Here is an 18339-nt window from a genome sequence, read left to right on the forward strand (position 1 = left end):
TTGAGCAAAAGTCCCCATGCTGTGCAGCCCAGGGCGTTGGCTTCTCCTCTGAGGCCATCGCCTACCATCAAGACCCAAGTGTCACAAGGCTTATGCCCCAGGCGTGCTGCCAGAGCAAGAAGGACATGGTTTTTCTAAAGGCAGGGGATGGAAATCTGACCCTAACTGCCATTTCCAATGGAGAGGACGGCATTGTCGGGCCCTCCTGTATCTGGGGTGGTAAAGGGGCAGCTTCTACCTAAAACAGCAGGGAAGGGACACTGGTTGGTTTGGAGAACCATCATCAGAAGATAACCAAGGGATGGGCGCTTCTTAGTCACACAGCTGGGACGCGATCACATGTGGCTAAGTGAAGGGCTCAAGTGTTAGGTATTGTGAATATCTTTTACTTGCAATACTCTCTCTAGAGGTTTCTTCCCAAAGAAGGTGAAGCGACCGTACAGAGGATCTAATGCAGTGAGAAGCGGGCTGATGTGCAAACACTACTCCCAGGGTCTGTGTGGACAGTCCAGGTGGGTGCAAAGCATTTGCATAAAGAAGCCAAGATGGGAATGCCCTCAACAAGCCCTTTTGGGAGCAGAGCAACGAGGCAAGGTCCCCAGACCCCAGTAGGTAAGGAGGTGTCTTTGCACAACAGAAATTCACAACATATTGGGTCAGCTCACCTCGAATTCAGAGAAGTTGGAAGTAATCACTGAGCAAACTAAGTCAGAATTTAGTAGGGGCTGAGATACTGTTCGAGCTCCTCCAACTTAGAAATGTGCTTTCATGAAACAGGACAGGACCATAAAGGCAATTCCCCTTTAAAGTGGCCCATGGGAAACCTCTGTAACTCTGGATAGCTGAGGTTGGAAATCAGGTATAATTCTTCTTACTTAATTACCTGCCACCTCTAGCTCCACCGTAAGTCTTAATGACACCAGAAGATTCCACGACCTATCATTCCTTCAAACCAACGGTTGTCCTGCTGCTGCGAGCTGGGACCACACTCCCTTTCTTCGGAAATGGAGGCTGAACCCCTTGAGTTCTGTACCTCTAGAGATTCTAAAATGTTCTTTCCCTAATAAGTGCACTTTTTCCAAGCTGCTCCTGGAAGCCAGGGACAGGCCCCAGGCAAGCATAGGGCACTGCTGGCATCAGAGCACTGGGTCTGGGACAAGGGAAGGGCAGGAGGCCGGCAGCCAAGGAGATAGGAGACCGGCAGCCAAGGAGATAGGAGACTTGCCCTGTAAACCAACTAGACGCTACCAAATGCACAGTAAAAATATCATCATCTACAAGAGTTCTTGAGCTACGTGCACGTCTAAACCCAGTGTCCTTTTCCACTCCCCGTGAGAGGCCTCAGCGGGTACCAGGTGAGGCCAAGGCTCCATCCCTGCTACCCCCGCAGGTAGGCGGCGCCCGCGGGCTCGCGGCCCAGCGCGTTGATGTGCGGGAGCGCGCCTGCCGCGGCCGCCAGCTTCTCGCTCAGCTTCTGGTTCAGCAGCTCCAGGTGGCGGCCATTCTTCCGCGCCTGCCGCAGGGACCTCTTGACCTTCTTCACCCGGTCCCGCAGCTGCTTGTTCCGCTTCTCTAGGGTGGCCACCTTCTGCTGCAGCTTCTTGACGTGGTCCTCCTCCTCAAACAGGGCCTTCTGCACCGAGGAACACATAAGCTGGGGAGGAAGCACCAGGAGACGCAGGTGAGTTTCAGAAAACCTCCCCAGGTAAGCTTCCTGGTGCTGCCAGCCCGGCAACACAGACCCCGATGTCACCAATGGCCCCAACCCGGGATAAGGACAGTCCTCATGCCCCCTTCTTGTTTTCACCCTGTGGACCCCAAATGCAGAGCCCCCCTCTTTTGCTTTCTGTGTTTGGGTACCCTAGATAATTTTGTTTTCAAAAGATACTCCATGGTTTTGTCTTCTTACGTGCCTACCGATTTGCATCCTGTTGAGTCCCTGTTGGGCAGGTCACTCTTCACTTTTTGCTCTCATTCAGCAGTTTCACCTGTTCAATTCTAATCTGACTCTAGAACATTTTACAGTAAAGCCCAAGCTTGAGGATCACCCACTTGGAAGCGAAACTGGATCCACAGAGGGCCTTCAGCGTATTTCCACGAAAGGGCTTTGCCTGTGCTGAGGTGCAAATACCCTCATTCTGGAAACATTTCTAGTCATCGTGGGATGGGCTGGAAGTGAGTGTCTCTTTTGAAAAACTGAGTTTTTGTTTCTTACCTAAGCCCCCTTGGTTTCTTACAGAAAAAAAAGATATTCTAAATATGTCACTCCAGCAAGAAGGACAGAGCTCTGGTGACCCAAGAAGTAAGAGAACAAAACCCGAAACAGAAAGACGCACAGAGAATATGAATAGTCTACGGGAAAGGTAACATACAACTATCTCTTAATCTCTTATATGAAAAACTTAATAAGATAAATGCAAACTAGATCCACAGTGGATTGCTTTTCTTTTAACAAAATGAAATTTTGATTTTACCCTTTGGTAGAATCAGAATCAGCATTTGGGGAAATAGGCATTCTCCTGTAGGCATTCTCATATGCTGCGGGTAGAGTGTAAACTTCTATAAAGAACAATCTGTGTCAAAATGAAAATTGCATATACCCTTTGATCTAGTCATTCTGATAGAAACACTCCCATATGTGCAAATGTATATTTATATATTATATATAATAATATATTATAATTGTATTTTATTTATACACACACACACATAAAACAACTATAAGAAGGTTGAGGAATGACATTAGCATCATGGCCGTATGAGACATCCCTCTTCCCACCCCCAACAAAAATGGCATCATGAACAAAAGTGACTTTAAGAGAACTGTGGGATCCACCAAGGGACCCAGGAGGAGTCTTGCCCACGCATGGCATCTGTGCATGCCTGTCCTTCTGATTGCTGCCTGTCTCTAGTATTCTATTGTGTCCACAGAACCTGTTTTTCCCTGTATATGCAAATTGTATGTTTATAAGTGAAAATGTTAATACATTAAATGATTGTTCATTTTAAAGCATAAGAAAAAAAGACGCACATCAGTCCTGGCTGTGGACCCTTCAGTGGTCCGCGAGCTTCCTCCAGCCCCTCTCAGGCAAAGAACCTCAACAGATATTTCTCAAAGGAGATATACAAATGGCCAACGAGTATATGAGAAGGTGCTAGACATCACCAATCATCAGGAAAATACAAATCAAAACCACAGTGAGGAGCAGGCAAGCAAAGGAACCTGTTGTTTGTTCTCACTGCCCCCCACCCCTGCTCTGGTGCAGCAGGGGTCCCAATAAAGCCCTGACTGAACTTGGCCTCTGATCAATTTCTATTGATTAAGGAGGCCAAGAACCCTAGTTGGTAACAGATTTTGTGGTGCCCAACGTGGGGCTTGTCCCTTCTGCAGGAGAGGATCTGGGCACCTCCGGGACCACCTAACGCAGCTTCCCCGCGGGTGACAAGTGGCCACCTGAACCTCTTGTTTCAGCATCGCCTCGTCTGGTAAGTCTGCCTTTCTGGCCCCCGAGGGGCCTCAGTACCCTCATTCAGGCAATGCTTCTCCCCTCCCCTTTGTCCCTCCCCATTTTCCCTCTCCTGAAATCTCTCTACTTCTCTCTCTGTCCTCTCCTCCTTCTGTCCTTCCAAGAGAGTGGATGTCGGGCAAGCTACAGCTCCCTCTGGCCGGCAATGGCTCACCGTGACGGGCGACAAGCAGAGGAGGGAGAGGCTCCCTTCACACCTTGCAGACCTTGGTCCAGCGGGCTCTCCCTGACTGGAGATTTATGAGTGATAGAGGTTCAAACCTCATATCGTGTAGTGGGCTGTAAGTCCGATCATCCCCATATTCTCACCTTTATTTTCCTGCCGCCAAGAGAAGTCCCGTTGGGAACGAGCTGAAGCGGCAGATTTCTATATACTGGTGCATGCGTGGGTGAGAGTCCCACCTGTGGGTCGGGGACCCACAGACGACATGCAACTGGCTGGTTTCCGGTCTTGATCACCCCGATGGGCAGTGGACAGGGTGCTCCCTCCTTCACTGGCCCTTTCTGGAAGCATGCAGATTGGTACCTGAATAGACAGCCGCAGGGGGCGGGCTGAAAAGGCAATCTCTCTGTCTCTTTCTCATTTTCAGTCTTTTCTGTCCCTCCTCCCTTTACTTCTCCCTTGGTCCTTACCCCTACCCTCCCATCCCCTTAATCCTGAAAACTTCTTGTTTGTGTCTTTAAGTTTTGCGACTGCTTTCTTTGTGATGTAGTTTTTGTCTGTCCAGCTGTCCCTGGAAGTCACTGCCGACATTGTGAGCACATACAAACACAGCCCGCATTGCCTGAGACTCCAGCCTTGGGTTACTTAGTGGGATTTCAAAGAACAAAAAGAAAAGACGGGGGCTTGCATCTCTCTCCTCTGCCTTTGCAATGTAACTCTTCTGCCTGGGCTCTCAGGAACTACCTGATTCATCTGTAGTCCCCCAGACTGAGGGGGGAAAAAAAGGCCATTTTAAATTCAAGCAGGAAAACTATGAGATCTCTGCTTCTACAGAAATTAACTTGTCTAGCTTAAGCTATGGGTTTAATTAATACAGACCCATCTTTGGAGTCATCAACATAAAGTACAATGCTTTCATTGTATCTAGGGTTACTGGAAGTCAATAAGTGCATATTGTTCCTGTTGTAAAAATCTGTCAACAGGGACAATAACCTGATATGATTAAATTTTTAAGTAAATGTAACTGGGATAAGAACTTTTTGCTAAGCTACATAGGAATAATTATGTTTTGGAAACGTCCATCTAAGAAGCTAAAGTAATTAAGATAGGAATTAATTGTATCTGCAGGCCATTTCAAATAAGATAAACTATTGGAACATTAATTGCTAAACAGGTCTAAATTTACCTACTTTTGTCTTCTTGTGAGAGAGAAATTAAGCTGTTTGGTGCCACCTTGAGATGTTCGCTACCCATTTATGGAATGCTAACGTGAAAGACAGTTCATGGTGGCTTAAGGAAAGTAGGATGCGTTAAGAAAAGAAGGTACGAGGAATGGGAATATATTTTGTTGAAAGGAAAAAGGATGACTTTGTCCTACAGCTGGCTGTTTCTGAAAGGGGAAAGAATAAGGGACAAGTATGGCTACAGAAAGTTGCAGGTTTGCGGAAGAGGAAAATTAGGAACTTTGGTCAGGATTTTCTAAGGTTGGATTAAATTTAATTAGGTAAATGGATTTTATTAAGAGTAGGTTGATGCAAGACTGGGCTTGGTTTCTCTCTCTCGTAAAAAAACAAAGTTTTCACGGGATCAGGTTCAAAGTCAGCCCCCACCTTTCCCCCCTTCGGGAAGTAGCGATGGCAACAGAGGGATTATTAGAGTGCACAGCCCCTTCTCAATGGGAGACTTAGGAAACCCATAAGGCAGGTTCTCAGAGAACCCTGACAAGTTTAGGGATGAATTTATCAGGCTGGGATTGACATTCTCTCTCACCTGGCAGGACATCATGGATTATCCTGGCCCACTGTTGTACCCCAGATGAAAAGGAGCGCATACCGAGAAAGCCCAGGGAACACGCAGATGGCCTACTGGCCACCAGTCCACATGGCCAAGTTTATCAGGTAGGTGGGACGCAATCCCAGAACATGACCCACGCTGGACTGTGAAGATTGTGTAGGCCAAGCTAGGATGAGACATTAGATTACTTGTGTGTCAGAAAGAATGAAAAGGTGTGTGGTGAAGCCAGTAAATTACGATAAGGTCTGAGAGGTTACACAGGAAAAAGATGAAAGCCCAGCAGGCTTCCTGAGCCGGGTGACAGAGGCATTCAGGAAGGACACCAATACAGACCCTGAGTCCGCAGAAGGGAGGACACTCTGGGCCATGCATTTTATCACCAAGGCTACTCCTGATATCTGGAGACAGTTCCAGAAGCTTGCGGCTGGGCCCCAAGCCCCGCTGTCAACCCTGAGGAGGCCTTCAAGGTCTGTAACAACCGAGATTAACAGAGGAGGCCAATGAGGATAAGAGGCTAAATAAAGAAAACGCAGCCTCTGGCCACTCTGACCCACCCACCACCTCGAGGGGACCCTGGAGGGCCGAGAAGGCTGGACAGACCACCATGAAGCCCCTTGGGCCCAAACCAGTGTGCCTTTTGTCGGAAAGGGGGGCACTGGGAGGCGGAATGTCCTGGGCGCCCTCCTGTGGGATGCCCGAGCGCCTCCCCGGCTCCAGATCCATCCTCGTGACTGCAGCAGAGCCTCGGGTCACCCTCGATGTGGCAGGTAGGAGAACTCTTGTAGACGCTGGAAACGCCTGCTCTGCTCTGACTTGGCCAGCTGGCCCCCTCTCCAGCCATGACTGTGCTGTGATGGGAGTCAATGGACAGCCAAAGGAAAGGCGATTTACCATCCCCTCTTGCCTGTGGAATCGGGTCCATTATTATTATTCACTCCTTTTTGTGCATGACAGAATGCCCTGTCCCTTTCCTCAGGAGAGATTTGCTAAATAAGTTAGGAGCTAGTATATTCTTAGGTCAGGATGAATCCAAGAAGGTAATCCGAACGGAGAATGCATCTATTAGTCCCAGATGACCCACCTGTTGGGCATCAAAATATGCCCCAAGACATCCCCCAAGAAATTACAGAACAGGTAGATCCTGCAGTTTGGGATACCTCGGTGCCAGGAAGGGCAAAACGTGTTCCCCCAATAAAAATAAGGTTAAGGCCTGGGGAAAAATACCCCTGGAAGACACAATATCCTTTAAAGCCTGAGGCCCTGAGGGGAATCCAACCGCTGCTCAGCAGATTCCTGAGACACGGACTCATTAGGCGCTGCCAATCCCCTTGCAGCGCCCCGAACCTCCCCGTACAGAAGCCTAACGGGGAGTGTCGGTTTGTGCAAGACTTACGAGCATTAATGAGAGCTTTGCAATTAGGGAAGGATAAGAAATTAAATATTTTCACTGACTCTAAATATGGGTTCACACGTGCTACATGCTCATGTTGCCAGATGGAAAGAAAGAGGAATGTTAACCACTAGAAGTTCCCCATAAAACATAAAGATCTGATTCTGGTCTGTTTGTTAGAAGCAGTGTAGCTTCCTACCCGGGTAGGAGTAGGAAGCAGTAGCAGTAATGCACTGCAGGGGCCATCAGAGGGATGGATCTTTTGTGATCTTTTGCGAGCCAAGGGAACGGCAAAGCTGATCAAATTGCAAAACAGGGAGCTCAACTGCAGGAACCTGAACAAGGTAAGGCTCTAGTGATTGGCCCCCCCTGAACTCCTAGCCTTCCCCAGTTCTCCCCCCAGGAATAAGAAAATGCTGAGAAATGGAGCTCTGAGAAGGGAAGTACAGGCTGGCATCAAAAGGAGGATGTTTCTAATCCCTGAAGCCCAACAATGGAGACTCACCAAGAGCTTACATGACGCCACCCACTACGGGAGGGATGCACTATGGGACTTGAGGCAAAAGGCTTTTTCAGGAAAGGGGCTTGAAAGAACAATAAAACAAGTAACGCTTGCCTCGCCTGTAATAACCTGCAGGCCCATCCAATCCCCCCTTCGTTACTCAGGCCAATTCAACGCCGAGGGACATACCCAGGGGAAGCCTGGCAGTTAGATTTCACCCAAATGCCCCCACAATCAGGATATAAATATCTTAAAATATCTCATGGTGTTTGTTGATACTTTTACAGGATGGGTTAAAGCCTTCCCCACCCGATCTGAAAACGCCCTGCAAGTCTGTAAGTCCCTTTTAAAAGAAATAGTTCCTCGGTTTGGACTTCCGAAGTCCCTGCAGAGCAATAACGGGCCCTCTTTTTATAGCCAAAATCACAGAGGGGCTCACAACAGCCCTAGGGCTAGACTACAAGCTACACACCTCTTGGCACCCCCAGTCTTCAGGGAAGGTAGAGAAAATGAACCATCCTTTAAAGAAAACCTTAGCAAAGCTCTGCCCAGAGACTCATGCACCCTGGACCAACCTGCCTCTTATTGCTCTCCTCAGGGTCCATGTAGCCCCCAGGAGTGGTCTGAAACTTAGTCCCCTTGAAATGACCTACGGGAGGCCTTTTCTTACTACTGACATTCTACTGGATGAGGAAGTGAACCAGACCCTGAGATATATTATTCTAGGACAAGTTCAGAAAGCAATCCAGGACTATGCCTACAAGGCACTGCCAGCTCCCACTAAAAATACAGAGGAAGGAGCAGTTCCTTCACAAATAAACCCCGGGGACCCAAGTTCTTCTCAACATCTGGAAAGAGAGCTCCCCCAAAGACCAACTATTGCCAACTATTACTGTAAAGTAATTTTAACCACCCCCCTGCTGTCACACTGCAAGGGGTATCTGTTGGGTTCATCTGTCCAGACTAAAGCTTTTACTTCCAGAAACCCCACGGGTCACAACAGAAGAACAATGCACCTGTGAGCTAGCGGAAGATCTGAGATGCCTATTCCAAAGACAGGTCCCATCAACAGGTAAGTACAATGATGTAGTGGGTTGGCTCCTCTTTCAAGCCTTAACGGGACTTGGGACCTCTCGTTTCCTTGGCTCATGTGGTTCTTGACAATGGTCTGGCCCTTGAGTACCTTCTGGCAGAGCAAGGCAGAGTTCGTGCGGTAACTAATACTTCCCGCTGCGCTTGGATCCGTGCAACAGGACAGGTAAAAGTTAATGTTAAGGAAATAAGCTCAGGCAGAGTGGCTTCATAATTGTGGCAGGGGTGATATCGCCTTCCTTGTCTGGTGGTCAACAGTCAAGGAAGCCCAAAGTTAACCTGGTTCCTTCCCTTTCTAGGTGCTTTAATGGCAATGGTTGTTCTTCTCCTTTTTAGCCTTTGTTTTGTTTAACCTTTTGGTTAAGTTTGTGTCTTTTAGGCTCCAACAGTTTGAAGTAAGGCTCATGATGGCTCAAGAAATTCAGCCCATTCCAGCGGAAAGTGGCCCAGGTCCCTACAGGTCCTTGGAACAGTCAGGTCCTTCTCCTCTAGGGGAGGCTAGGGTCTTTCAGAAGAAGAGACCTTCAGGCTCTTACCCCTTAATAAAGGTGTAGAGTCTTTCGGGGGAATGAGACAGGCTGGGACCTGGGACCCTGTGCTGCAGTGCTGCAATGCTTGCACCTGGACACACCTCTCCTCAAGCAACAAATTAAAAGAAACTGCATGGGACTAAAAATTACTGTGTGCATGCTCAGTTGGGGCAAATTCTAGAAAAGATACAAAGAGACCAAAAACACCCAGCTGCCATTTTGAGGAGTCTGGAGCAAAAGCAGGGCACTGCGCATGCCCCCGGCACACAGCACCACCTAAGGGGCGGGCAAAACACCTAAGCCACGCCTTCGGCCCAACCCCTGGACACACCCCTACCCTCACCCCATATAAGGAACAAGCTCGCCCCCTCGCAGGGCGTGGGCAAGCAAGGGAACCTGTTGTTTGTTCTCACTCCCCCCTGCTGCAGCAGGGGCCCCAATAAAGCCTTGCCTGAGAAAACAAACAAAACCCACAATGAGGTGTCACTCACACCTGTCATCAAAAAGACAAGAAATCCGGTTCCAGTTCAAGATGGTGTCATAAGAGAATTCTGAGCTCACCTCCCACCATGGACACACCGAATCTACAGCTACATACAGAACATCTTCCCCTGAAAGAAACCCCAAAACTACGAGTGACCCCTACCTACCAGGCAACCGAGAAAAAAAACGCACATTGAAGCAGGTAGGAGAGGCTGAGACAATCTCATCTTAAACCCGGTGCAGCAACCTGCAATCAACACGGAACTGACAACCGAGCTCATCCCCGAGGAGCAAAGGGGTTGAACCCCACATCTGGCACCCCAACTTTTAAGGCCTGCACCTGAGAGACGAGCCCCCGAAACGTCCAGGTTTCAAAGCCACCAGGGCTTGCCTCCCTGAGACCCACAGGCTATGAGTGAACTGAGAACAGTTTTTAAAGGGCTCACACAGACTCACCTGGCTACCCAGCACCAAGGCCCAGTGCAGAGGCAGCGACTGAAAAGCACCCGATTCGCTTATCTGAAAGCTTTGGCCTGAGGGGCAGGCTTCTCATTGAACACACAACTAAAGGCCAACTGAAATACTCGACGAAGACTATGGCCTCTTTTTGAAGTATGGTTTTCTCAGGGTATATGCCCAGTAGTGGGATTGCTGGAAGTCATGTACCAAAATGTTCATTGCAGCTCTATTTACAATAGCCCAGAGATGGAAACAACCTAAGTGCCCATCATCGGATGAATGGATAAAGATGATGTGGCACATATATACAATGGAATATTACTCAGCCATAAAAAGAAACGAAACTGAGCTATTTGTAATGAGGTGGATGGACCTAGAGTCTGTCATACAGAGTGAAGTAAGTCAGAAAGAAAGACAAATACCCTATGCTAACACACATATACGGAATTTAAGAAAAAAAATGTCATGAAGAACCTAGGGGTAAGACAGGAATAAAGACACAGACCTACTAGAGAACGGACTTGAGGATATGGGGAGGGGAAAGGGTGAGCTGTGACAGGGCGAGAGAGAGGCACGGACATATACACACTACCAAACATAAGGTAGATAGCTAGTGGGAAGCAGCCGCATAGCACAGGGATATCGGCTCGGTGCTCTGTGACCGCCTGGAGGGGTGGGATAGGGAGGGTGGGAGGGAGGGAGACGCAAGAGGGAAGAGATATGGGAACATATGTATATGTATAACTGATTCACTTTGTTATAAAGCAGAAACTAACACACCATTGTAAAGCAATTATACCACAATAAAGATGTTATAAAAAAGACTCTGGCCTTCGGGAGCCACTGTCATGCTTTCCCTCTGCTCCACCCTAGGCTGTGGCGCCTCCAAGAAAGGGGCTTGTGTACACGTCTGACGCCTTAGCTTTTGTGTCTGTCACCCAGAGAACACATCCCTTGATACCGTGGCTCTGGTGGCCAGCGGGGCTTGTGTTCATGGGTTCATCAGCATGGTAGCAAACAAAGAAATAGTTCTTAACTGGCTGTTACCACAGGGTTCAAGGCAGAGGGAGCAGACAGAAATGCCCATCTCCCCGTCTTTTCCTAAAAGAGATATTTGCAACCTGTAAAAGCTTCTACATGAGGGCTTGGCTTCCAATCAGCCTGAATCTAGGTGCTGACTGAAATCCTCCCCTGACAGGTCTTGGCACACCCTCCACTACTGCAAGCCACTAAGAATAAAGGAGGCTTCTTGGACAATCAATCACAAAGGTTTGAGAGATATCCAAGAGCTAGGGCAGAGTTGAACGATAAGGTTCATCTCCTACACAAAGCCACTCCTTCAAGACTGGGAGAGGTAGTTGTTTCATCTAACGCATATAAGCCATAGACTGTCAAGGAAAAATGAAGAAACAGAGGAATATTTCCAAAGGAAAGAATAAGATCAAACCTCAGAAAAAGACCCTTAATGAAATGGAGATGAGTAATTTACCTGATAAAGAGCTCAAAAGAATGGTGATAAAGATGCTCACAGAGCTCAGGAGGAAAATGCATGCATAAAATGAGAATTTCAACAGAGATCAAAAATATAAGAAAGTACCAAATAGAAGTGACAGAGCTGAAGAATAACTGAACTGAAAAATACAGTAGAGGTGTTCAACAGCAGACCGGATGAAACAGAAAAAAAGGATCACTGAACTCAAAGACAGGGCAGTGGAACTCATCCAATCAGAACAGCAAAAAGAAAAGAGAATGAAGAAGAGTGAAGACAGCCTAACGAGACAACATCAAGCAAAAGGGGTCCCTAAAGAGGACGAGAGAAAGGGGCAGAAAACTTAATTGAAGAAATAATGGCTGAAAACTTCTCTAACCTAGATCCAGATCCAGGAAACCCAGAGAGTATTAAATAAGATGAACCCAAAGAGACCCACACCAAGATACATTGTAGTTCAAGTATCAACAGTTAAAGGCAAGGAGAGAATCTTAAAAGCAACAAGTGAAAAATAACTTATGTACAAGGGGAACCTACAAGACTATCAGCAGGTTTTTCAGCAGAAACTTTGCAGGTCAGAGGGAGTGGCGTGATATACAGATATAAAGAGCTGAAAGAAAAAAAAAACTGCCAACTGAGAATACTCTACCCTGGAAAACTGTCCTTCAGAACTGAAGGAGAGAGAAAGAATTTTCTAGACAAGCAAAAGCAAAAGAATTTCATCACCACTAGACCAGCCTTACAAGAAATGTTAAAGGGAGTTATTCAAGCTGAATAGAGAAGGTGCTAATTCGTAACAAGAAAACATTACAAAGTAGGCATCTCACTGGTAAAGGTAAATATACAGTAAAATTCAGAATAATCTAATGTCATAAAGGCAGTGGGTTAATCACTTGTAAAGCCAGTATGAAGGTTAAAAGATAAAAGTAGAAAAATAACTATATAATTTGTTAGTGGATACACAAGATAAAAAGATGTATTTGTGACATCAAAAGCATTGGAAAATAAGTTATTAACTTAAAATGGACTGTTGCAAGTTGTTTTACATAAACCTCATGGTAACTACAAAGCAAAAACCTATAGTAGATAAACAAAATATAAAGATAAAGGACTCTACCACTACAGAAAATCATCAAACAACAAAGAGCAAGAGAAGAGAAAGGAACAGAGGAACTACATAACAACCAGAAAGAAATTAACAAAATGGTAATAAGTACATACCTATAAATAATTACATTAAATGTAAATGGACTATCTCCAATCAAAAGACAGAGTGGCAGGACTTCTCTGGTGGCACAGTGATTAAGAATCTGCCTGCCAATGCAGGGGACATGGGTTCGAGCCCTGGTCCAGGAAGATCCCACACGCCGCGGAGCAACTAAGACCATGTGCCACAACTACTGAAGCTTGCGTGCCACAACTACTGAAGCCCGCACGCCTAGAGCCCGTGCTCCACAACAAGAGAAGCCACCGCAATGAGAAGCCCATGCACCACAACGAAGAGTAGCCCCCGCTCGCTGCAGCTAGAAAAAGCCCGCGTGCAACAACGAAAACCCAACGCAGCCAAAAATAAATAAATAAGTAAATAAATAAAGACAGAGTGGCTGAATGGATATAAAATATGACCCATCTATATGCTGCCTAAAAGAGACTCACTTCAGCTCTAAGGACACACAGAGACTGAAAGTAAAGGAATGGAAAACGATATTCCATGCAGGTGGAAACCAAAAGCAAGCTGGGGTAGCTGTACTTATACTATAAGAAACAAAGGTCATTAATATAATGATAAAGGGATCAGTTCATCAAGAGGATATAACATTTGTAAATACTTATGCACTCAACATAGGAGCATCTAGATATATAAAGCAAATATTAACAGATCTAAAGGGAGAAATAGACAGCAATACAATAATAGTAGGGGACTTCAGTATCCCCCATCAATAATAAATAGATCATACAGACAGAAAAATAAGGAAACACTGGACTTCAACTACATGTTAGACCAGATAGACTTAACATTTACAGAACATTCAATCTAAAAGCAACAGAACACAGATTCTTCTCATACGTACAGGAAACATTCTCCAGGATAGATAATATGTTCGGTTCCAAAACAAGTCTTAATAAATTAGAACGCTGAGATCTTATCAAGCAGCTTTTCTGACCACAATGGTATAAAAGTAGAAATCAATTATAGAATAAAACTGGAAGATTCAAAAATATGTGGAGATTAAACATGCTCCTGAACAACAAATGGTCAAAAGAGAAAATCAAGAAATAAAACATACCATAACTTGCGGGATGCAATAACATCAGTTGTAAGAGGGAAGTTCATAGTGATAAATGCCTACATGATAAAACAAGAAAGATCTCAGATAAACAACCTAACTTTACACCTCAAGGACCTAGAAAAAGAAAAAATAAAGCCCAAATTTAGTAGAAGGACTAAAAGCTGGTTTTCTGAAAAAATATAATCTTCAGCTAGATTCAGTGAAGAAAAGAGCCGTAAATAAAATCAGAAATGAAAGGAGGTATTACACCTATTACAGCAGATCATAAGAGACTATGAACAATTATACACCACCAAACTGGACAATTTGAAGAAATGGATAAATTCCTAGAAACATACAACCTACCCACACTAAATCATAAAATAAATAGGAAATCTGAACAGACCAAGGACTAGTAAAGAGATTGAATCAGTAATCAAAAACTTCCCAAGTACTAGTAAAGAGATTGAATCAGTAATCAAAAACTTCCCAAGAAACAGAAGTCCAGGACCATATGGCTTCAGTGGTCTTTCTTTCTTCATTTAAAGAAAAATTAATAGCAATCCTTCTCAAACTCTTCCAAAAAATAGAAGAGAGAACACTTCCAAACTCATTTTACAAGGCCAGTATTACCTTTAATACCAAAACCAGACAAGGACACCACAGAAATCAGAAGCCAGTATCCCTGATGAATACAGATGCAAAGATCCTCAACAAAACATTAAGCAACTCTTTTCAACAATATATTAATAGAACCATATATCATAATCAAGTCGCATTTATTCCAGGGGTGCAAAGACGGTTCAACATCTGCAAATCTGTTAATGTGCTACACCACATTAATAAAATGAAGGATAAAAATACTATCGATAAATGCAGAAAAAGCATTTGACAAAATTCAACATCCATTTATGATAGAAACTTTGGTGGGGGATTAGGCCTCGAGGGCAGAGCTCTCATGAATGGGATTAACGTCCTTATAAAGGAGGCCTGAGAGCTCCCTTGCCCCCTCTGCCACGTGAAGATACAAGAAGTCTGTGACCTGCAAGAGGGCCCTCACCTGTCCACGCCGGCTCCCTGACCTTGGACTTCCAGCCTCTAGAACCTTGAGAAAAAAATTTCTGTTGTTTATAAGTCCCCCAGTAGGTGGAATTTTTATGGCAGCCCAAACAGACTAAGACCCCCTGGTACATAGTAAATGTCCACTAAATGTTGGTCATTATTATGGTATAAAGTTCAATCTCTTAAAACGCTTAAGACCTTTGTGACTGGACCCAGCCTGCATCTCCAGTCTTACTTATTATCCTTCTGTTCACACACTTTATGCCCAAAGCAACCTGGCTCTAGTTGTTCCCCAGTATGTCTTGTTCTTTCCCATCTCGGCCTCTGCGTGCTCTTCCTTCCTCCGGGAGGGCTGGTCGACCCCAGCTCTGTCTGGCAGTCCTAGAACCATTCTGCAGGTCCACCCCCACGACACTTTCCATAGGTGTCTCTCCAATTACACACAACGTTTCCTATTCCCCCATCTCCACAGCACGCAGAGCTATTCATACAGCACACACCAAGCACCACACAGCCCCGGCGGTACGTGCACTACCCCCGTCACATCGCGAACTGCCGAAGGCCTAGTTCACCATGGTCTTTGTAGCCTTGTTGCCCTGGCCATTTTAGGCATACACTGAAACATCTGAATCAAGTTATGTGTTCCAAAAATATCTGTCATTTAACAAAGACCTTTTGCCACTGTTAAGGGGGTTGGGGGGAGGGAACATGTGCCACACTGCACTCTTCTGGCCAAAATGAGCCCCTCGAAGAGAAGGTGCTACAGGAGACTCTAGAGAACTCATTATTTATAATAGTATATGACCAGATATCATCTATATAACTTTCTGACAGTTTAATATGGCCACGTACTAGGCTCAGCACTTTATATCCACTCTCACTAAGTCACGATCATTCTCTAAGTTATGACAGATCCTTGAACCAAGAACAAGATAAAAGAATCCAAGCAAAGTCTATTAAAAGAAGAGGACTGGGTTTTGCGGGGGGACTGACATGTACACACTGCTGTATTTCAAATAGATAACTGGTGCTTCCCTGGTGGCGCAGTGGTTGAGAGTCCGCCTGCCGATGCAGGGGACATGGGTTCGTGCCCTGGTCCGGGAAGATCCCACATGCCGCGGAGCAGCTGGGCCCGTGAACCATGGCCGCTGAGCCTGCGCATCCTGAGCCTGTGCTCCGCAATGGGAGAGGCCACAACAGTGAGAGGCCCGCGTACCGCAAAAAAAAAAAAAAAAAAAAAAAAAAGATAACCAACAAGGTATTGCACAGGGAGCTCTGTTTGATATTATGTGACAACCTAAATGGGAAAAGAATTTGAAAAAGAATAGATACATGTATATGTATAACTGAATCACTTTGCTGTACACCTGAAACTAACCCAACATTGTTAATCAACTATACTCCAATATAAAATGGAAAGTTAAAAAAGAGGACTGGGTTTTAATATGGCTGGCTGTTCATTTTGAAAGGACAGAATCCAATAGTGGGTTGGAACATAACATCAAAGAGAAGGCTGAGTTACATTTTATGACTTTCTTCACACGCTGCATTTTAAAATAATAAATGAGAGCAAACATGGTGAGATGCGACAAGCTCTGTGCTCTTGGTGGAACGTTAGTGCACATCTAAGACATCAACACTCTTCATCGGCATCCCTCAGACCCAGGGCCCAGCTGTTCCCTACTCTAGGGAGCTAGAGCAAGAGGAAGACCACCTTGACAATGGCCTGAAGAAACCAAGATGAAGCAAAGGGACAGCCGGAAAGTGTGTCTGTGGGGGTTGGGGGTGGGGGGGTAGTTATTAAAATGGGATGAATGGGATGACTGGAGTTCCTTGGTGAATATGTCACTCTCAATCCCTTAGCCTCTCTTTGACATGGGTAGGGTTTGAGCTGGAGCAGAAGGACATAGGACTCTTGTCCAATATCACCAATAGCAAAGCTGTGACCCAGGACCCCTTACCAAGTAGAAGGTCTTTATCTTTGTGGAAAGTGGGCTCTGCCTGCAAATAGGAAGGGCTTCGGCCCTAGGAATAAGAGGCTAACCCCATAAAATGATGAAGCCATTGTCACAAGTGTCTCAAGCAGGCCTCCTGAATCCTGGCCTTCCTCTTGAGAAAGCATGAATTTCTACACAAGAGCTGTGCTTTCAAATATATGTTTCTTTAAGAAACTACCCTTTCTCTGAAATGCTTTCCAAATGAAATCAATCTCTTTAGAAACTTTTAAAATATACATATAAAAGGTCAACACACTTGCTCATTTAATTTTGTGTGCTTTATAAGAGGCTGAGAAGAGGAGGGGGAAAGGCCAGACCAAGAGGAAACACATATTGCCACGTGCTCTTTGAAGAAGAACCAAAGAGAAGCAAATGATCATTTGGGGCAACCGCCAAGCAACTGATTGCTAATGGGCAGCCCCATCCTCAGGACCACATCACACCAGCTCTGACTGGCTACAGAGGAGAAAGCCCTTGCCTGTCAGATGTCTAAGCCCCCAGCATCCACCTGTGGCTGAGTCGCTTTTCTCTAGAAAGCTCCAGTGCTTCAGGGTGGATGGGAAGGCTGTCATAGGGGAGCCTGCCCTTTTATTCTCAGACAAAAGGTAGGCTGGGATACCCATTCTTTACCGTCTTTTTAAACTATAAAAAGCAACATGTTTTATTGTACAAAAACTTTTTCAAATTGAGACCAAAAAAAGATCATCTGTAATTCTGTTGCACTGAGATAGCCACTGCTGACATTTTAATACATCTCTTCCTAGGACTGTTGCTGTTGGTATACATAAATATTTAAACGAAGTTGGACTCATGCCATTATTAGACTTTCTGATGTGATTTTTTCCCTTTGCTATTTTATCATGATTATTTTCTGGACACTTGTACACTTCCATGGAGCATTTCAATGGAAGCTGGGGGAGGGGGAGTCAGGTGGTTCTGCCCAGCTGCCGTTGAACTGAAAAACTCATCCCTAGTTGTTAATCTTCCTTCATCCTTATAACCACACGCCAACAGGGAAGGATGCCAAGATGGGCGTTTTTGCATCTGTGGGGCTGACTGATCTTAGGGTGGCCTTTGGGGTGGTCACCAGCCTCCAATGACAGGACAAACCCATGAGAGTTTCTCACCTGTGCTCTACCTAAAACCTTCCCATGTGTTCTCTGCTGTCCCCAGGACTCTCAGGTGCTGTGGGAAAGTTTCGCAATCAAGATCTTGAAGGGTTAAGGAATTGAAGCCATGTTACCATATAGAATCCATATACAATACAGAATCACCTCTAAATGATTAAAGAAATCATTTCTAAATGGTTTCCACCTCCATATGTTCGTTCATTCCAGCAAGAAGCATTTATTATACCATGCCTGGCACTGTACGGTGTAGAAAGTTCTCCCTGAGTTATTCCGCAATATACCACTAAAGTGCATTAAAAATTACTATTTCATGGCAGCAGACATACCAAAGGCTCCCTGAGAGGATTCTTGCCTTCACAGCTGCTTTCAATTTAAATAACCCTATACAGACAAAACAAAATGTACTTTCTGAAATGTTAAAAATGAGGCAAGTCCCAAAGTGGTAACACTG

General features: G+C 45.4%; 1 protein-coding gene across 1 annotated transcript in view; it reads right to left on the reverse strand.

The window, feature by feature from the left end:
• Positions 1–1196: 1196 nt before the first annotated feature.
• LOC132526404 (coiled-coil domain-containing protein 3) overlaps positions 1197–18339 on the reverse strand; it is a 101991-nt gene continuing 84848 nt past the window's right edge. Inside the window, exon 3 of the mRNA XM_060160656.1 lies at positions 1197–1654. Coding sequence (XP_060016639.1) covers positions 1379–1654 — 276 coding nt within the window. The 3' untranslated portion in view covers positions 1197–1378. The remainder of the gene's footprint in view (positions 1655–18339) is intronic.

The sequence above is a fragment of the Lagenorhynchus albirostris genome, chromosome 1 (genome assembly GCF_949774975.1).
Source record: "Lagenorhynchus albirostris chromosome 1, mLagAlb1.1, whole genome shotgun sequence".
NCBI lineage: Eukaryota > Metazoa > Chordata > Mammalia > Artiodactyla > Delphinidae > Lagenorhynchus > Lagenorhynchus albirostris.